Source organism: Ascaphus truei, unplaced genomic scaffold, assembly GCF_040206685.1.
Source record: "Ascaphus truei isolate aAscTru1 unplaced genomic scaffold, aAscTru1.hap1 HAP1_SCAFFOLD_1311, whole genome shotgun sequence".
NCBI classification, from domain to species: Eukaryota; Metazoa; Chordata; class Amphibia; order Anura; family Ascaphidae; genus Ascaphus; species Ascaphus truei.
In genome coordinates this window covers 77312-95600 of record NW_027454187.1, presented here as the reverse complement: position 1 = coordinate 95600, position 18289 = coordinate 77312, and the positions used below count along the sequence as shown (strand labels likewise).

The following is an 18289-nucleotide window of genomic DNA, read 5'->3' as shown; positions in this document are numbered from 1 at the left end:
AAATCCCCTACCGGAGCCTCTCCCTGCTCTAAGCAGGGGAAATCCTCTAACTGGCTCTTCTCCCTGCTCTAAGCAGGGGAAATCCCCTACCGGAGCCTCTCCCTGCTCTAAGCAGGGGAAATCCCCTACCGGAGCCTCTCCCTGCTCTAAGCAGGGGAATCCTCTAACTGGCTCTTCTCCCTGCTCTAAGCAGGGGAAATCCCCTACCGGAGCCTCTCCTGCTCTAAGCAGGGGAAATCCCCTAACCGGAGCCTCTCCCTGCTCTAAGCAGGGGAAATCCTCTAACGGTGCCTCTCCCTGCTCTAAGCAGGGGAAATCCTCTAACTGGCTCTTCTCCCTGCTCTAAGCAGGGGAAATCCCCTACCGGAGCCTCTCCCTGCTCTAAGCAGGGGAAATCCCCTAACGGTGCCTCTCCCTGCTCTAAGCAGGGGAAATCCCCTACCGGAGCCTCTCCCTGCTCTAAGCAGGGGAAATCACCTACCGGAGCCTCTCCCTGCTCTAAGCAGGGGAAATCCCCTACCGGAGCCTCTCCCTGCTCTAAGCAGGGGAAATCCTCTAACTGGCTCTTCTCCCTGCTCTAAGCAGGGGAAATCCCCTACCGGAGCCTCTCCCTGCTCTAAGCAGGGGAAATCCCTAACGGTGCCTCAACCCTGCTCTAAGCAGGGGAAATCCCCTACCGGAGCCTCTCCCTGCTCTAAGCAGGGGAAATCCCCTACCGGAGCCTCTCCCTGCTCTAAGCAGGGGAAATCCCCTACCGGAGCCTCTCCCTGCTCTAAGCAGGGGAAATCCCTACCGGAGCCTCTCCTGCTCTAAGCAGGGAAATCCCCTAACCGGAGCCTCTCCCTGCTCTAAGCAGGGGAAATCCTCTAACGGTGCCTCTCCCTGCTCTAAGCAGGGGAAATCCTCTAACTGGCTCTTCTCCCTGCTCTAAGCAGGGGAAATCCCCTACCGGTGCCTCTCCCTGCTCTAAGCAGGGGAAATCCCCTAACGGTGCCTCTCCCTGCTCTAAGCAGGGGAAATCCCCTACCGGAGCCTCTCCCTGCTCTAAGCAGGGGAAATCCTCTAACTGGCTCTTCTCCCTGCTCTAAGCAGGGAAATCCCCTACCGGAGCCTCTCCCTGCTCTAAGCAGGGGAAATCCCCTACCGGAGCCTCTCCCTGCTCTAAGCAGGGGAAATCCCCTACCGGAGCCTCTCCCTGCTCTAAGCAGGGGAAATCCCCTACCGGAGCCTCTCCCTGCTCTAAGCAGGGGAAATCCCCTACCGGAGCCTCTCCCTGCTCTAAGCAGGGGAAATCCCCTCACCGGTGCCTCTCCCTGCTCTAAGCAGGGGAAATCCCCTACCGGTGCCTCTCCCTGCTCTAAGCAGGGGAAATCCCCTACCGGTGCCTCTCCCTGCTCTAAGCAGGGGAAATCCCCTAACCGGAGCCTCTCCCTGCTCTAAGCAGGGAAATCCCCTACCGGCCCTTCTACATCTATCAGTGAATACTGCGGCGTCGGCGTCCCACTCTGAAGGGGGGCGCGGCCCCTTGCAGAGGCCCTCTTGCCGTGCGGAGGCCCCCGCTGCCATGTGCGACCCCCTGCCTTACGGGTGAGTGTTTGTGTGTGTGAGTGACAAACTGTGATTGTGTGATTGTGAGTTTGTCTGAGTGAGTGTGTCTGAGTGAGTGTGAGTGTGTCACCCTCTCTCCCTCTCCCTGTGTCACCCTCCCTCTCCCTGTGTCACCCTCCCTCTCCCTGTGTCACCCTCCTCTCCCTGTGTCACCCTCTCTCTCCCTGTGTCACCCTCTCTCCCTCTCCCTGTGTCACCCTCTCCCTGTATCACCCTCCCTCTCCCTGTGTCACCCACCATCTCCCTCTGTCACCCTCTCCCTGTGTCACCCACCATCTCCTCTGTCACCCTCTCCCTGTGTCACCCACCCTCTCCCTGTGTCACCCTCTCTCCCTCTCCCTGTGTCACCCTCTCCCTGTATCACCCTCCCTCTCCCTGTGTCACCCACCATCTCCCTCTGTCACCCACCATCTCCCTCTGTCACCCACCATCTCCCTCTGTCACCCACCATCTCCCTCTGTCACCCTCCCTCTCCCTGTGTCACCCTCCCTCTCCCTGTGTCCACCCTCCCTCTCCCTGTGTCACCCTCCCTCTCCCTGTGTCACCCACCCTCTCCCTGTTGTCACCCACCCTCTCCCTGTGTCACCCTCTCTCCGTGTCACCCTCTCTCCCTCTCCCTGTGTCACCCTCTCCCTGTATCACCCTCCCTCTCCCTGTGTCGCCCTCCCTCTCCCTGTGTCGCCCTCCCTCTCCTGTGTCCGCCCTCCCTCTCCCTGTGTCACCCCCCTCTCCCTGTGTCACCCACCCTCTCCCTGTCACCCTCCCCCTCTCCCTGTGTCACCCTCCCCTCTCCGTGTCACCCTCCCCTCTCCTGTGTCACCCTCCCACCTCTCCCCTGTGTCACCCTCCCCCTCTCCCTGTGTCACCCTCCCCCTCTCCCTGTGTCACCCTCCCCTCTCCCTGTGTCACCCTCCCCTCTCCCTGTGTCACCCTCCCTCTCCCTGTGTCACCCTCCCCTCTCCCTGTGTCACCCTCCCCTCTCCCTGTGTCACCCTCCCCTCTCCCTGTGTCACCCTCTCTCTCCCTGTGTTGTTCTGACTAGGAATTTATTAAATGTATTTTATTTATATATTCTATTTTAAAGCGGGGTTGGGGGCGGGACTATGGGCGGAGTTGGGGGCGGGACTAGGGGCGGAGTTGGGGGCGGGACTAGGTGGCGAGTAGATTTTTTGGTTGGGCGAGTAGATTTTTGGGTGATTTGTCGAACACTGTATATATATATATATATATATATATATATATATATATATATATATGCAAGAGAAAAAGAAAGGACCCCGCATCCGCAAGACATATAAACACAATTTTATCTGTCCATGCAGAATGTCTCCACTGGACTGATGGACCTTATCCTGAAGTTACTGAGATTTATTCTCACTCATAACTACTTTATCTTCAGGAGTAGGTACTATCTGCAGAAAAGAGGTACTGCGATGGGGGCCACCTGCGCACCCTCCTATGCCAACCTCTTCCTGGCTGGTGGGAACGGAGGTTATGTTCTCTGAGGAAAACGTCATATTTACCCAACACGTGCCTCTTCCTGGGCTGGTGGGAACGGGAGGTTATGTTCTCTGAGGAAAACGTCATATTTACCCAACACGTGTTGTTGTGGTTGAGATACATCGATGATGTGCTGATCCTCTGGCGGGGTTCTGCCGCGGGGTTTAGGGACTTCGTCGATGTTCTCAACCACAACAACATGAACATTAAACTCACCTTCAGTTGTAGCAGTACGCAGGTAGAATTTTTGGACCTTTATATTAATATAGGTCCCGATGGCACACTGCACACTGACATCTTCCGCAAAAAGACAGCCACAAATTCCATACTCCACGCATCCAGCTTCCACCCTGAACACCAAATTAGAGGCATCCCAAAAAGTGAATTTCTGCGATTTAGACGCAATGTCTCCTCAGAGAGAGACTTTTCCACAAGGGCAGGAGAGATGAGGGAAAGATTTAGCCAGCGAGGGTATAGCAAACGTAGTGTGGACAAGGGTTATAAATTAGCTCTAGCTACCCCCAGAGATACTCTACTGTACCCTAAAAGCAAAGCCCATGCAGACTGTAAAATCCGCTTTGTAGGCACTTATAACCGACAATGGTCCCAATTGCGTACAACACTTCAAAATCACTGGCAGATCCTGATGACAGACCCGGATCTTAAAAAAGCCTTAGGCGACAAAATTACAATGAGCAGTCGCAAATCGCCCAACCTTAGAAACAAACTAGTGACTAGTCATTTTGTCCCTACCACACAAGTAACTTTCCTCTCAACAGCAAAGAGAAAAAAGGGTTTCTACAAATGTAAAAACTGTTCTGCCTGTCGGTATATGTATCAGACAGATGTATTCACTGACTCCTCCAAGACCCACACCTTTAAAATAAGAGACTGTCTGGATGCAAATCTAAAGGCGTCATTTATTGTGTCATCTGCCCTTGCGGGCTCCCTTACATAGGGATGACAACCCGTGAAGTAAGGTTTAGAATACTTGAACATGTAAGAAACATCAAAACGCCTCAAAAGATCTTCAGGCGTTTAAGAAAATCACCTCGGTAGCCCGACATTTCTTTGAGGCACATGTGTCAGACTTTAACCTCTTACAAGCATTCGCGATTGAGAGGGTACGTTTAGGACTCAGAGGAGGTGACTTAGAAAGGGCATTACTACGCAGGGAGTCGAGGTGGATTGTACAGATGGACTCAATGATCCCCAGGGGTCTCAATGACTACCTGGGTTTCGCCATGTTTATATAGGCATTTCATTAGCCTGCATCTCTTGAATGTTTTTGATACCCCCTGGTTACCTTAGTACAAATTTAGTGATTAGAATCTCATGCACTTCTCTCTTTCTCCCCTTCCCCAACCCCTGTTTTTATATTCACAGAGTCCTGGGTTTGCATGCTACACGGCTGGTTCCCAACCACACACGACTCACATTGCCTCTCCGTTTGGACATTTTCATAGAGACTCTTGGCTGTCCTGCTCAGCACTGCTACATACCCCATTCCTCATCGCCATTTAGAGACAAATACCAGGAAAGACATCATCTGGCTTTATTACAAATCCTGGGTTTGCGTGCTCACCGGCTGGTAGTTGACCACAGAAGACCTACATTTCATCTTCGTTTGAACATTTTCCAATGCGATTTATTGCTGTCTTGTACAGTACTGCTATATATAACATCCCTTATCACCATTTAGAGACTAATATCTGAAATGACACCATCTGGTTTCACTACAGTCAAACGCAAAATGAAGTCGTACATTATGCTTTAACGACAAATTTTGGACTTCAATTTATGCAACATGAGAAAAGTATAAATATTGTACTCTAAGTTGTGTCTGAATGTCGGACATATCAACAAGGACTGCTAGGATAACTATGTCATCTCTATGCCTCATATACGTATAAACATATTATCAGCGTATAGCCATGAGGTATTTCACCTGTTGTTCTTGATTTTATGTGTGGAGAATTATTCACTTTAATGTATGTATTGGTTTTGACTTCAATTTAAATAGATGTAGTATACAACTGCAAGGCACAATACCATCTCTAGTTCATTCGTCTATGGTTGTTTGCATGTGTTCCCAGTTGTGACTGGGTAGCATGTGCTTAAACTACCTTTATGACTTCCACAGTGATTCTGACCATGCCATTATGTGGTTGGCAAGCGTTATAGAGTGACAGATTGTGATTCCCTATATTCATGGGCTGCTTCTGCATCCATGTTGACTGTGCCAGTGCCTAGTTGCATACCGTGCCCTTATTTATGGGTACAGCGCGACCGTGGTGAGCGGAATAGGGTGGGTTTGCCTGCCAGTCACTCGGACATCCCCCATGCACAGGTGCGCATGCGCGGAGCGCTATGCAGTGTGAGTACAGCTAGCCTGTCATACACACAAGTCGGATGCAAAGCCGCGCATGCGCAGTGAGTTGCTCATGAATCCTGAGAGCATTACCAGACCCAGGGCGCCTGAGTACCTAGGCGCGACGTCATGACGTCACGGACATGCACAGTGGCATCCGTGAGGCCCGTTTCTTGCCCTTAACTTCACTAAGCTCTCAATGAGAACTCGCAACACCTTTGGCTGTTTGCTGGATGTTATATGTATATACTGGACACACCAGGTAGATATCTATGCAATTGTTGCCCCTTATAAGAGAATTCAAATGTTCTTATAAGACGGATTTGCATTGGCTTACAAACTATGATCACTAAAGAGTCTTGGAGCATTACCCTGTATACACACCTGTTTGTCTTTGGCTCAATTAACTTTGTCTGTTATCACCAGGTGACTACACTCACTAGCCTCATTAGGTTCCTTTTTAAACGTGCATGTCACCCTGCTTACAACACCTCTCCCAGTAGAAGGCAGTGTGCCGAAACGCGTAGGAGCAGGTCTAGCAGGCAGGATCCCCTGGTTTGTCCCCTCTCTGGGTCACATTACCATGCTCTAGCATCTCTCCTTGTTTCCCCCCTCATGCACCGACCACATTGTACCTGACCATAGGTGACGTATCACTCTTTTCAGCTATAGGCTTACATGTGCTTTGCAGGCTGTATATTGTGTATCTCTGCTGTCACTTACTTGCTACTCTTTGTCGATTTAGACAAACCCTATATTGCAGGGGAAAGTAGGCATATTTGATTTTTTGCAGATGATCACATAGCCCTAGCCGTGACTATTTAGTCTTTTGGGTGTCACACCTGGTTTACCTTGTCAAGCATTTCAGAACACTATCTGAGTGTATTTTGGGCATTTGTTTGGAGGATGTGTCTAGCTTTGTAATGAACAGGGGATCCATGCTGTATTTGAACCATTTCTGTGCTTTGTTTTAACCATTTTTGTTCTGTGACAATACATTAATAAACATTATGTGATTTGTACTAATACACATACTAGAGTGCTTTTTTAGGGCCTTCTTTTCTCTCTCATCCCCGGGGGAACAGGCAGCGGACCCCCTTCCTCCCTCGCGGCGCCAAAGATGGCGGCGCGCCCGGAAGGACCCCCTTCTTCCCTCGCGGCGCCGAGTGAGAAGATGGCGGCGGCCGGAAGTAGAGGTAGGTGTCACGTGTGTGTCGCTCTAGGTGACGTGTGTGTGTGTGTGTGACACTGTGTGTGTGTGTGTGTGTGTGACACTGTGTGTGTGTGTGTGTGTGACACTGTGTGTGTGTGTGTGTGACACTGTGTGTGTGTGTGTGTGTGTGTGTGTGTGTGTGTGTGTGTGTGTGTGTGTGTGTGTGTGTGTGTGTGTGTGTGTGTGTGTGTGACACTGTGTGTGTGTGTGTGTGACACTGTGTGTGTGTGTGTGTGACACTGTGTGTGTGTGTGTGTGTGTGACACTGTGTGTGTGACACTGTGTGTGTGTGTGTGTGTGTGTGTGTGTGTGACACTGTGTGTGTGTGTGTGACACTGTGTGTGTGTGTGTGACACTGTGTGTGTGTGTGTGTGTGTGTGACACTGTGTGTGTGTGTGTGACACTGTGTGTGTGTGTGTGACACTGTGTGTGTGTGTGTGTGTGTGTGTGTGTGTGTGACACTGTGTGTGTGTGTGTGTGTGTGTGTGTGTGTGTGTGTGTGTGTGTGTGTGTGTGTGTGTGTGTGTGTGTGTGTGTGTGTGTGTGACACTGTGTGTGTGACACTGTGTGTGTGTGTGTGTGTGTGTGTGTGTGTGTGTGTGTGTGTGTGTGTGTGTGTGTGTGTGTGTGTGTGACACTGTGTGTGTGTGTGACACTGTGTGTGTGTGTGTGTGTGTGTGTGTGTGTGTGTGTGTGTGTGTGTGTGTGACACTGTGTGTGTGTGTGTGTGTGTGTGACACTGTGTGTGTGTGTGTGTGACACTGTGTTTGTGTGTGTGTGTGTGTGTGTGTGTGTGTGTGTGTGTGTGTGTGTGTGTGTGTGTGACACTGTGTGTGTGTGTGTGTGTGTGTTACACTGTGTGTGTGTGTGTGTCGCCCCCCCTGTCTTTCATGCCCCACCCCCTGCCTTTCACGCCCCCCTGCATTTCACGCCCCCCCCTGCCTTTCACGCCCCCCCCTGCCTTTCACGCCCCCCCCCCCTGCCTTTCACGCCCCCCCTGCCTTTCACGCCCCCCCCTGCCTTTCACTCCCCCCCTGCCTTTCACGCCCCCCCTCTGCCTTTCACGCCCCCCCTCTGCCTTTCACGCCCCCCCCCCTGCCTTTCACGCCCCCCCCCCTGCCTTTCACGCCCCCCCTGCCTTTCACGCCCTCCCCTGCCTTTCTCTGTATATATATATATATATAACTCTGTACCCCCCATTGTACCGCACTGCGGTGTGTGTAATATATATATAACTCTGTACCCCCCCATTGTACCGCGCTGCGGTGTGTGTAATATATATATAACTCTGTACCCCCCATTGTACCGCGCTGCGGTGTGTGTAATATATATAACTCTGTACCCCCCCATTGTACCGCACTGCGGTGTGTGTAATATATATAACTCTGTACCCCCCATTGTACCGCGCTGCGGTGTGTGTAATATATATATAACTCTGTACCCCCCATTGTACCGCACTGCGGTGTGTGTAATATATATATAACTCTGTACCTCCCATTGTACCGCGCTGCGGTGTGTGTAATATATATATAACTCTGTACCCCCCATTGTACCGCGCTGCGGTGTGTGTAATATATATAACTCTGTACCCCCCATTGTACCGCACTGCGGTGTGTGTAATATATATAACTCTGTACCCCCCATTGTACCGCACTGCGGTGTGTGTAATATATATATAACTCTGTACCCCCCATTGTACCGCGCTGCGGTGTGTGTAATATATATATAACTCTGTACCCCCCATTGTACCGCACTGCGGTGTGTGTAATATATATATAACTCTGTACCTCCCATTGTACCGCGCTGCGGTGTGTGTAATATATATAACTCTGTACCCCCCATTGTACCGCACTGCGGTGTGTGTAATATATATAACTCTGTACCCCCCATTGTACCGCACTGCGGTGTGTGTAATATATATAACTCTGTACCCCCCATTGTACCGCACTGCGGTGTGTGTAATATATATATAACTCTGTACCCCCCATTGTACCGCGCTGCGGTGTGTGTAATATATATAACTCTGTACCCCCCATTGTACCGCACTGCGGTGTGTGTAATATATATATAACTCTGTACCCCCCATTGTACCGCACTGCGGTGTGTGTAATATATATAACTCTGTACCCCCCATTGTACCGCACTGCGGTGTGTGTAATATATATAACTCTGTACCCCCCATTGTACCGCGCTGCGGTGTGTGTAATATATATAACTCTGTACCTCCCATTGTACCGCACTGCGGTGTGTGTAATATATATAACTCTGTACCCCCCATTGTACCGCGCTGCGGTGTGTGTAATATATATAACTCTGTACCCCCCATTGTACCGCACTGCGGTGTGTGTAATATATATAACTCTGTACCCCCATTGTACCGCGCTGCGGTGTGTGTAATATATATAACTCTGTACCCCCCATTGTACCGCGCTGCGGTGTGTGTAATATATATATAACTCTGTACCCCCCATTGTACCGCACTGCGGTGTGTGTAATATATATAACTCTGTACCCCCCATTGTACCGCACTGCGGTGTGTGTAATATATATAACTCTGTACCCCCCATTGTACCGCACTGCGGTGTGTGTAATATATATAACTCTGTACCCCCCATTGTACCGCACTGCGGTGTGTGTAATATATATAACTCTGTACCCCCCATTGTACCGCACTGCGGTGTGTATAATATATATAACTCTGTACCCCCCATTGTACCGCACTGCGGTGTGTGTAATATATATAACTCTGTACCCCCCATTGTACCGCGCTGCGGTGTGTGTAATATATATATAACTCTGTACCCCCCATTGTACCGCACTGCGGTGTGTGTAATATATATAACTCTGTACCCCCCATTGTACCGCACTGCGGTGTGTGTAATATATATAACTCTGTACCCCCCCATTGTACCGCGCTGCGGTGTGTGTAATATATATAACTCTGTACCCCCCATTGTACCGCACTGCAGAATATGCTGTCGCTTTGCAAATAAATAATAATACTAATAATGGTGAGTATTTGATACTCACCAGGTACCCAAATTCGATAGTGGACATTTTCGCCTGCAGAATGGACCAGAGACCCCAGAAAAAGTGTGAGGCCAAAGCAAACCTGAGGGGGAGAGAGGGGGAGTGTAAGAAAGGGCAAGGGGGGGGGGAGGGAGTGCAAGAAAGGGTAAGATGGGGTGAGGAGGGAAGGGTAAGAGGGGGAGGAGGGGTAGGGGGGAGGAGGGGTAAGGGAGAGGGAGGAGGGGGAATTACACATTTTATTGGACCAACAGGCAGCTGTAATGTTACACGGGGGGGGGGGGGGGGGTTAAGGGGATATGGGTCCTGCAGAGTGGGGGGGGGGGCGGTTATGGGGATATAGGTCCTGCAGAGCGGGGGGGGGGAGGGGAGGTTATGGGGATATGGGTCCTGCAGAGCGGGGGGGGGGGGAGGGGAAGTTATGGGATATGGGTCCTGCAGAGCGGGGGGGGGGGAGGGGAAGTTATGGGGATATGGGTCCTGCAGAGCGGGGGGGGGGAGGGGAAGTTATGGGGATATGGGTCCTGCAGAGCGGGGGGGGGAGGGGAAGTTATGGGGATATGGGTCCTGCAGAGCGGGGGTGGAGGATATGGGGGGGGAGGTTATGGGGGGGGGAGGATATGGGGGGGAGGGGAGGTTATGGGGGGGGGGAGGATATGGGGGGAGAGGAGAGGTTACGGATTTCTCTCCTCACCTGTTCACTTCCAGGACCATCGCCTCCTCCTGAACCCGACGTTCGGAATCACTGAGACCCGGATATTTCTCCAACAGGTAGGAGCGGAAAAAGTGAAGCTGAGTGGGGGGGGGGGGGGGGGGAGAGAGAGAATTACACAGAGTTACTTCTCGTCTTGTCCTGGGCACAGAGGGGGGGGGGGGGGGCTTGTCCTGGGCACGGAGACGAGAGAGGGAGAGGCGGGGGGGAGAGAAGAGAGGGGGGGGAGAGAAGAGAGGGGGGGAGAGAAGAGAGTGGGGGGGGGGGGGGTTGTCCTGGGCACAGAGACGAGGGAGAGGGGGGGGGAGAGAAGAGAGGGGGGGGAGAGAAGAGAGGAGGGGGGAGAGAAGAGAGTGGGGGGGAGAGAAGAGAGGGGGGGGAGAGAAGAGAGGGGGGGAGAGAAGAGAGTGGGGGGGAGAGAAGAGAGGGGGGGGGGCTTGTCCTGGGCAGGGAGTTATAATAAGAAACTGATGCTCTTCGACACGGGGTAGTTGTGTACTTTTTGCCCTCAAGGGGTGGAGATATGGGAGGTAGTTATCTACCTGCTGCCTCCGGGTCGGGTAGGTATTCAGGTAGCTGTGTACTATTGCCCTGGTGGTGTAGTTGTGTACCTGTTGCACCCCAGGTGGGATAGTTGTTTACCTTTTGCCCATGGGTGGGGTAGTTGTTTACCTTTTACCCACGGATGGGGTAATTGCGTACCTGTTGCCCCCGGGTGGTGTAGTTGTGTACATGTTGCCCCCCGGGTGGGGTAGTTGTGTACATGTTGCCCCCGGGTGGGGTAGTTGTGTACCTGTTGCCCCTGGCTTGTTGTGTACCTGTTGCCCCTGGGTAGTTGTGTACCTGTTGCCCCCGGGTGGGGTAGTTGTTCAGTTGTGCTTGGTAGAACGGCCACTCGCTGTGCTGATAATTATACATCCACTCACAGAAGTGATTCCCCATATCAAACCCTCTGAGGAAGACACAGGTAACACAATGACACAACACAGCACAGACAGGTAACACAATGACAACACAGCCCAGAGAGGTAACACAATGACACAACACAGCACAGACAGGTAACACAATGACAACACAGCCCAGGCAGGTAACACAATGACACAGCGCAGCCCAGGCAGGTAACGCAATGACAACACAGCACAGAGAGGTAACACAATGACACAGCGCAGCCCAGAAGTACGTCGTTATCCGAGCCCAGAAGTACGTCGTTACACGAGCCCAGAAGTGCGCGGTTACCCGAGCCCAGAAGTACGCGGTTACCCGAGCCCAGAAGTACGTCGTTATCCGAGCCCAGAAGTGCGTCGTTACCCGAGCCCAGAAGTACGTCGTTACCCGAGCCCAGAAGTGCGTCGTTACCCGAGCCCAGAAGTGCGTCATTACCCGTTACCCGAGCCCAGAAGTGCGTCGTTACCCGAGCCCAGAAGTACGCGGTTACCCGAGCCCAGAAGTGCGTCGTTACCCGAGCCCTGAAGTGCGCCGTTACCCGAGCCCAGAAGTGCGTCGTTACCCGAGCCCAGAAGTGCGTCGTTACCCGTTACCCGAGCCCAGAAGTGCGTCGTTACCCGAGCCCAGAAGTGCGTCGTTACCGAGCCCAGAAGTGCGTCGTTACCCGAGCCCAGAAGTGCGTCGTTACCCGAGCCCAGAAGTACGTCGTTACCCGTTACCCGAGCCCAGAAGTACGCCGTTACCCGAGCCCAGAAGTACGTCGTTACCAGAGCCCAGAAGTGCGTCGTTACCCGAGCCCAGAAGTGCGTCGTTACCCGAGCCCAGAAGTGCGTCGTTACCCGAGCCCAGAAGTGCGTCGTTACCCGAGCCCAGAAGTACGCGGTTACCCGAGCCCAGAAGTGCGTCGTTACCCGAGCCCAGAAGTGCGTCGTTACCCGAGCCCAGAAGTACGCGGTTACCCGAGCCCAGAAGTGCGTCGTTACCCGAGCCCAGAAGTGCGTCGTTACCCGAGCCCAGAATTGCGCGGTTACCCGAGCCCAGAAGTACGCGGTTACCCGAGCCCAGAAGTGCGCCGTTACCCGAGCCCAGAAGTGCGTCGTTACCTGAGCCCAGAAGTGCGCGGTTACCCGAGCCCAGAAGTACGCGGTTACCCGAGCCCAGAAGTACGTCGTTACCCGAGCCCAGAAGTGCGTCGTTACCGAGCCCAGAAGTGCCTCGTTACCCGAGCCCAGAAGTGCGTTGTTACCCGAGCCCAGAAGTGCGCCGTTACCCGAGCCCAGAAGTGCGTCGTTACCCGAGCCCAGAAGTACGCGGTTATCCGAGCCCAGAAGTGCGTCGTTACCCGAGCCCAGAAGTGCGTCGTTACCCGAGCCCAGAAGTGTGCGGTTACCCGAGCCCAGAAGTACGCGGTTACCCGAGCCCAGAAGTGCGCCGTTACCCGAGCCCAGAAGTGCGTCGTTACCTGAGCCCAGAAGTGCGCGGTTACCCGAGCCCAGAAGTACGCGGTTACCCGAGCCCAGAAGCACGTCGTTACCCGAGCCCAGAAGTGCGCCGTTACCGAGCCCAGAAGTGCCTCGTTACCCGAGCCCAGAAGTGCGTTGTTACCCGAGCCCAGAAGTGCGCCGTTACCCGAGCCCAGAAGTGCGTCGTTACCCGAGGCCAGAAGTACGTCGTTACCCGAGCCCAGAAGTGCGCGGTTACCCGAGCCCAGAAGTGCGCGGTTACCCGAGCCCAGAAGTGCGCGGTTACCCGAGCCCAGAAGTGCGTCGTTACCCGAGCCCAGAAGTGCGTCGTTACCCGAGCCCAGAAGTGCGTCGTTACCCGAGCCCAGAAGTGCGTCGTTACCCGAGCCCAGAAGTGCGTCGTTACCCGAGCCCAGAAGTGCGTCGTTACCCGAGCCCAGAAGTGCGCCGTTACCCGAGCCCAGAAGTGCGCCGTTACCCGAGCCCAGAAGTGCGTCGTTACCCGAGCCCAGAAGTGCGTCGTTACCCGAGCCCAGAAGTGCGCCGTTACCCGAGCCCAGAAGTGCGCCGTTACCCGAGCCCAGAAGTGCGCCGTTACCCGAGCCCAGAAGTGCGTCGTTACCCGAGCCCAGAAGTGCGTCGTTACCCGAGCCCAGAAGTGCGTCGTTACCCGAGCCCAGAAGTGCTTCGTTACCCGAGCCCAGAAGTGCTTCGTTACCCGAGCCCAGAAGTGCGCCGTTACCCGAGCCCAGAAGTGCGTCGTTACCCGAGCCCAGAAGTGCGTCGTTACCCGAGCCCAGAAGTGCGTCGTTACCCGAGCCCAGAAGTACGCCGTTACCCGAGCCCAGAAGTGCGTCGTTACCCGAGGCCAGAAGTGCGTCGTTACCCGTTACCCGAGCCCAGAAGTACCCGTTACCCGAGCCCAGAAGTGCGTCGTTACCCGAGCCCAGAAGTGCGTCGTTACCCGAGCCCAGAAGTGCGCCGTTACCCGAGCCCAGAAGTGCGTCGTTACCAGAGCCCAGAAGTGCCTCGTTACCCGAGCCCAGAAGTGCCTCGTTACCCGAGCCCAGAAGTGTGTCGTTACCCGAGCCCAGAAGTGCGTCGTTACCCGAGCCCAGAAGTGCGTCGTTACCCGAGCCCAGAAGTGCGTCGTTACCCGAGCCCAGAAGTGCGTCGTTACCCGAGCCCAGAAGTGCCTCGTTACCCGAGCCCAGAAGTGCCTCGTTACCCGAGCCCAGAAGTGCGTCGTTATCCGAGCCCAGAAGTGCGCCTTTACCCGAGCCCAGAAGTGCGTCGTTACCCGAGCCCAGAAGTGCGCCGTTACCAGAGCCCAGAAGTGCGTCGTTACCCGAGCCCAGAAGTGCGCCGTTACCCGAGCCCAGAAGTGCCTCGTTACCCGAGCCCAGAAGTGCGTCGTTACCCGAGCCCAGAAGTGCGTCGTTACCCGAGCCCAGAAGTGCGTCGTTACCCGAGCCCAGAAGTGCGTCGTTACCCGAGCCCAGAAGTGCGTCGTTACCCGAGCCCAGAAGTGCGTCGTTACCCGAGCCCAGAAGTGCGCCGTTACCAGAGCCCAGAAGTGCGCCGTTACCCGAGCCCAGAAGTGCGCGGTTACCCGAGCCCAGAAGTTACCCGAGCCCAGAAGTACGTCGTTACCCGAGCCCAGAAGTGCCTCGTTACCCGAGCCCAGAAGTACGCCGTTACCCGAGCCCAGAAGTGCCTCGTTACCCGAGCCCAGAAGTGCGTCGTTACCAGAGCCCAGAAGTGCGCGGTTACCCGAGCCCAGAAGTGCGCGGTTACCCGAGCCCAGAAGTGCGTCGTTACCAGAGCCCAGAAGTGCGTCGTTACCCGAGCCCAGAAGTACGCGGTTACCTGAGCCCAGAAGTGCGTCGTTACCCGAGCCCAGAAGTGCGTCGTTACCGAGCCCAAAAGTGCGTCGTTACCCGAGCCCAGAAGTGCGTCGTTACCCGAGCCCAGAAGTGCGCCGTTACCCGAGCCCAGAAGTGCGCCGTTACCCGAGCCCAGAAGTGCGTCGTTACCCGAGCCCAGAAGTACGCGGTTACCCGAGCCCAGAAGTGCCTCGTTACCCGAGCCCAGAAGTGCCTCGTTACCCGAGCCCAGAAGTGCGTCGTTACCCGAGCCCAGAAGTGCGTCGTTACCCGAGCCCAGAAGTGCGTCGTTACCCGAGCCCAGAAGTGCCTCGTTACCCGAGCCCAGAAGTGCCTCGTTACCCGAGCCCAGAAGTGCGCGGTTACCAGAGCCCAGAAGTGCGCGGTTACCCGAGCCCAGAAGTGCGCGGTTACCCGAGCCCAGAAGTGCGTCGTTACCAGAGCCCAGAAGTGCCTCGTTACCCGAGCCCAGAAGTGCCTCGTTACCCGAGCCCAGAAGTGCGTCGTTACCCGAGCCCAGAAGTGCGTCGTTACCCGAGCCCAGAAGTGCGTCGTTACCCGAGCCCAGAAGTGCGCCGTTACCCGAGCCCAGAAGTACGTCGTTACCCGAGCTCAGAAGTGCGTCGTTACCCGAGCCCAGAAGTACGCGGTTACCTGAGCCCAGAAGTGCGTCGTTACCCGAGACCAGAAGTGCGTCGTTACCCGAGCCCAGAAGTGCGCGGTTACCCGAGCCCAGAAGTTACCCGAGCCCAGAAGTACGTCGTTACCCGAGCCCAGAAGTGCCTCGTTACCCGAGCCCAGAAGTACGCCGTTACCCGAGCCCAGAAGTGCCTCGTTACCCGAGCCCAGAAGTGCGTCGTTACCAGAGCCCAGAAGTGCGCGGTTACCCGAGCCCAGAAGTGCGCGGTTACCCGAGCCCAGAAGTGCGTCGTTACCAGAGCCCAGAAGTGCCTCGTTACCCGAGCCCAGAAGTGCCTCGTTACCCGAGCCCAGAAGTGCGTCGTTACCCGAGCCCAGAAGTGCGTCGTTACCCGAGCCCAGAAGTGCGTCGTTACCCGAGCCCAGAAGTACGCGGTTACCTGAGCCCAGAAGTGCGTCGTTACCCGAGACCAGAAGTGCGTCGTTACCGAGCCCAGAAGTGCGCCGTTACCCGAGCCCAGAAGTGCGTCGTTACCCGAGCCCAGAAGTGCGTCGTTACCCGAGCCCAGAAGTGCGTCGTTACCCGAGCCCAGAAGTGCGTCGTTACCCGAGCCCAGAAGTGCGTCGTTACCCGAGCCCAGAAGTGCGTCGTTACCCGAGCCCAGAAGTGCGCCGTTACCCGAGCCCAGAAGTGCGCGGTTACCCGAGCCCAGAAGTGCGCGGTTACCCGAGCCCAGAAGTGCGTCGTTACCCGAGCCCAGAAGTGCGTCGTTACCCGAGCCCAGAAATGCGTCGTTACCCGTTACCCGAGCCCAGAAGAGCGTTGTTACCCGAGCCCAGAAGTGCGTCGTTACCGAGCCCAGAAGTGCGTCGTTACCCGAGCCCAGAAGTGCGTCGTTACCCGAGCCCAGAAGTACGTCGTTACCCGTTACCCGAGCCCAGAAGTACGCCGTTACCCGAGCCCAGAAGTACGTCGTTACCCGAGCCCAGAAGTGCGTCGTTACCCGAGCCCAGAAGTGCGTCGTTACCCGAGCCCAGAAGTGCGTCGTTACCCGAGCCCAGAAGTGCGTCGTTACCCGAGCCCAGAAGTACGCGGTTACCCGAGCCCAGAAGTGCGTCGTTACCCGAGCCCAGAAGTGCGTCGTTACCCGAGCCCAGAAGTACGCGGTTACCCGAGCCCAGAAGTGCGTCGTTACCCGAGCCCAGAAGTGCGTCGTTACCCGAGCCCAGAAGTACGCGGTTACCCGAGCCCAGAAGTGCGCCGTTACCCGAGCCCAGAAGTGCGTCGTTACCTGAGCCCAGAAGTGCGCGGTTACCCGAGCCCAGAAGTACGCGGTTACCCGAGCCCAGAAGTACGTCGTTACCCGAGCCCAGAAGTGCGTCGTTACCGAGCCCAGAAGTGCCTCGTTACCCGAGCCCAGAAGTGCGTTGTTACCCGAGCCCAGAAGTGCGCCGTTACCCGAGCCCAGAAGTGCGTCGTTACCCGAGGCCAGAAGTACGTCGTTACCCGAGCCCAGAAGTGCGTCGTTACCCGAGCCCAGAAGTGCGCGGTTACCCGAGCCCAGAAGTGCGCCGTTACCCGAGCCCAGAAGTGCGTCGTTACCCGAGCCCAGAAGTGCGTCGTTACCCGAGCCCAGAAGTGCGTCGTTACCCGAGCCCAGAAGTGCGTCGTTACCCGAGCCCAGAAGTGCGTCGTTACCCGAGCCCAGAAGTGCGCCGTTACCCGAGCCCAGAAGTGCGCCGTTACCCGAGCCCAGAAGTGCGTCGTTACCCGAGCCCAGAAGTGCGTTGTTACCCGAGCCCAGAAGTGCGCCGTTACCCGAGCCCAGAAGTGCGCGGTTACCCGAGCCCAGAAGTGCGCGGTTACCCGAGCCCAGAAGTGTGTCGTTACCCGAGCCCAGAAGTGCGCCGTTACCCGAGCCCAGAAGTGCCTCGTTACCCGAGCCCAGAAGTGCCTTGTTACCCGAGCCCAGAAGTGTGTCGTTACCCGAGCCCAGAAGTGCGTCGTTACCCGAGCCCAGAAGTGCGTCGTTACCGAGCCCAGAAGTGCGTCGTTACCCGAGCCCAGAAGTACGTCGTTATCCGAGCCCAGAAGTGCGTCGTTACCCGAGCCCAGAAGTACGCGGTTACCCGTTACCCGAGCCCAGAAGTGCGTCGTTACCCGAGCCCAGAAGTGCGCGGTTACCCGAGCCCAGAAGTTACCCGAGCAAAGAAGTACGTCGTTACCCGAGCCCAGAAGTGCCTCGTTACCCGAGCCCAGAAGTACGCCGTTACCCGAGCCCAGAAGTGCGTCGTTACCCGAGGCCAGAAGTGCGTCGTTACCCGAGCCCAGAAGTACCCGTTACCCGAGCCCAGAAGTGCGTCGTTACCCGAGCCCAGAAGTGCGTCGTTACCCGAGCCCAGAAGTGCGCCGTTACCCGAGCCCAGAAGTGCGTCGTTACCCGAGCCCAGAAGTGCGTCGTTACCGAGCCCAGAAGTACGTCGTTACCCAAGCCCAGAAGTGCGTCGTTACCCGAGCCCAAAAGTGCGTCGTTACCCGAGCCCAGAAGTGCGCCGTTACCCGAGCCCAGAAGTGCCTCGTTACCCGAGCCCAGAAGTGCCTCGTTACCCGAGCCCAGAAGTGCCTCGTTACCCGAGCCCAGAAGTGCGTCGTTACCCGAGCCCAGAAGTGCGTCGTTACCGAGCCCAGAAGTGCGTCGTTACCCGAGCCCAGAAGTACGTCGTTATCCGAGCCCAGAAGTGCGTCGTTACCCGAGCCCAGAAGTGCGCCGTTACCCGAGCCCAGAAGTGCGTCGTTACCCGAGCCCAGAAGTGCGTCGTTACCCGAGCCCAGAAGTGCGTCGTTACCCGAGCCCAGAAGTACGCGGTTACCCGAGCCCAGAAGTGCCTCGTTACCCGAGCCCAGAAGTGCGTCGTTACCCGAGC

The 18289-nt window shown here is 55.6% G+C and overlaps 1 protein-coding gene across 1 annotated transcript in view; it reads right to left on the bottom strand.

The window, feature by feature from the left end:
• Positions 1–3131: 3131 nt before the first annotated feature.
• The window catches only part of LOC142475660 (choline/ethanolamine kinase-like), a gene marked incomplete at both ends in the record, with an annotated part of 84932 nt that continues 69774 nt past the window's right edge, over positions 3132–18289 (bottom strand). Inside the window, 4 exons of the mRNA XM_075581432.1 lie at positions 3132–3458; positions 9361–9804; positions 10414–10511; positions 11275–11383. Of these exons, the coding sequence (XP_075437547.1) occupies positions 3132–3458; positions 9361–9804; positions 10414–10511; positions 11275–11383 (978 nt within the window). The remainder of the gene's footprint in view (positions 3459–9360; positions 9805–10413; positions 10512–11274; positions 11384–18289) is intronic.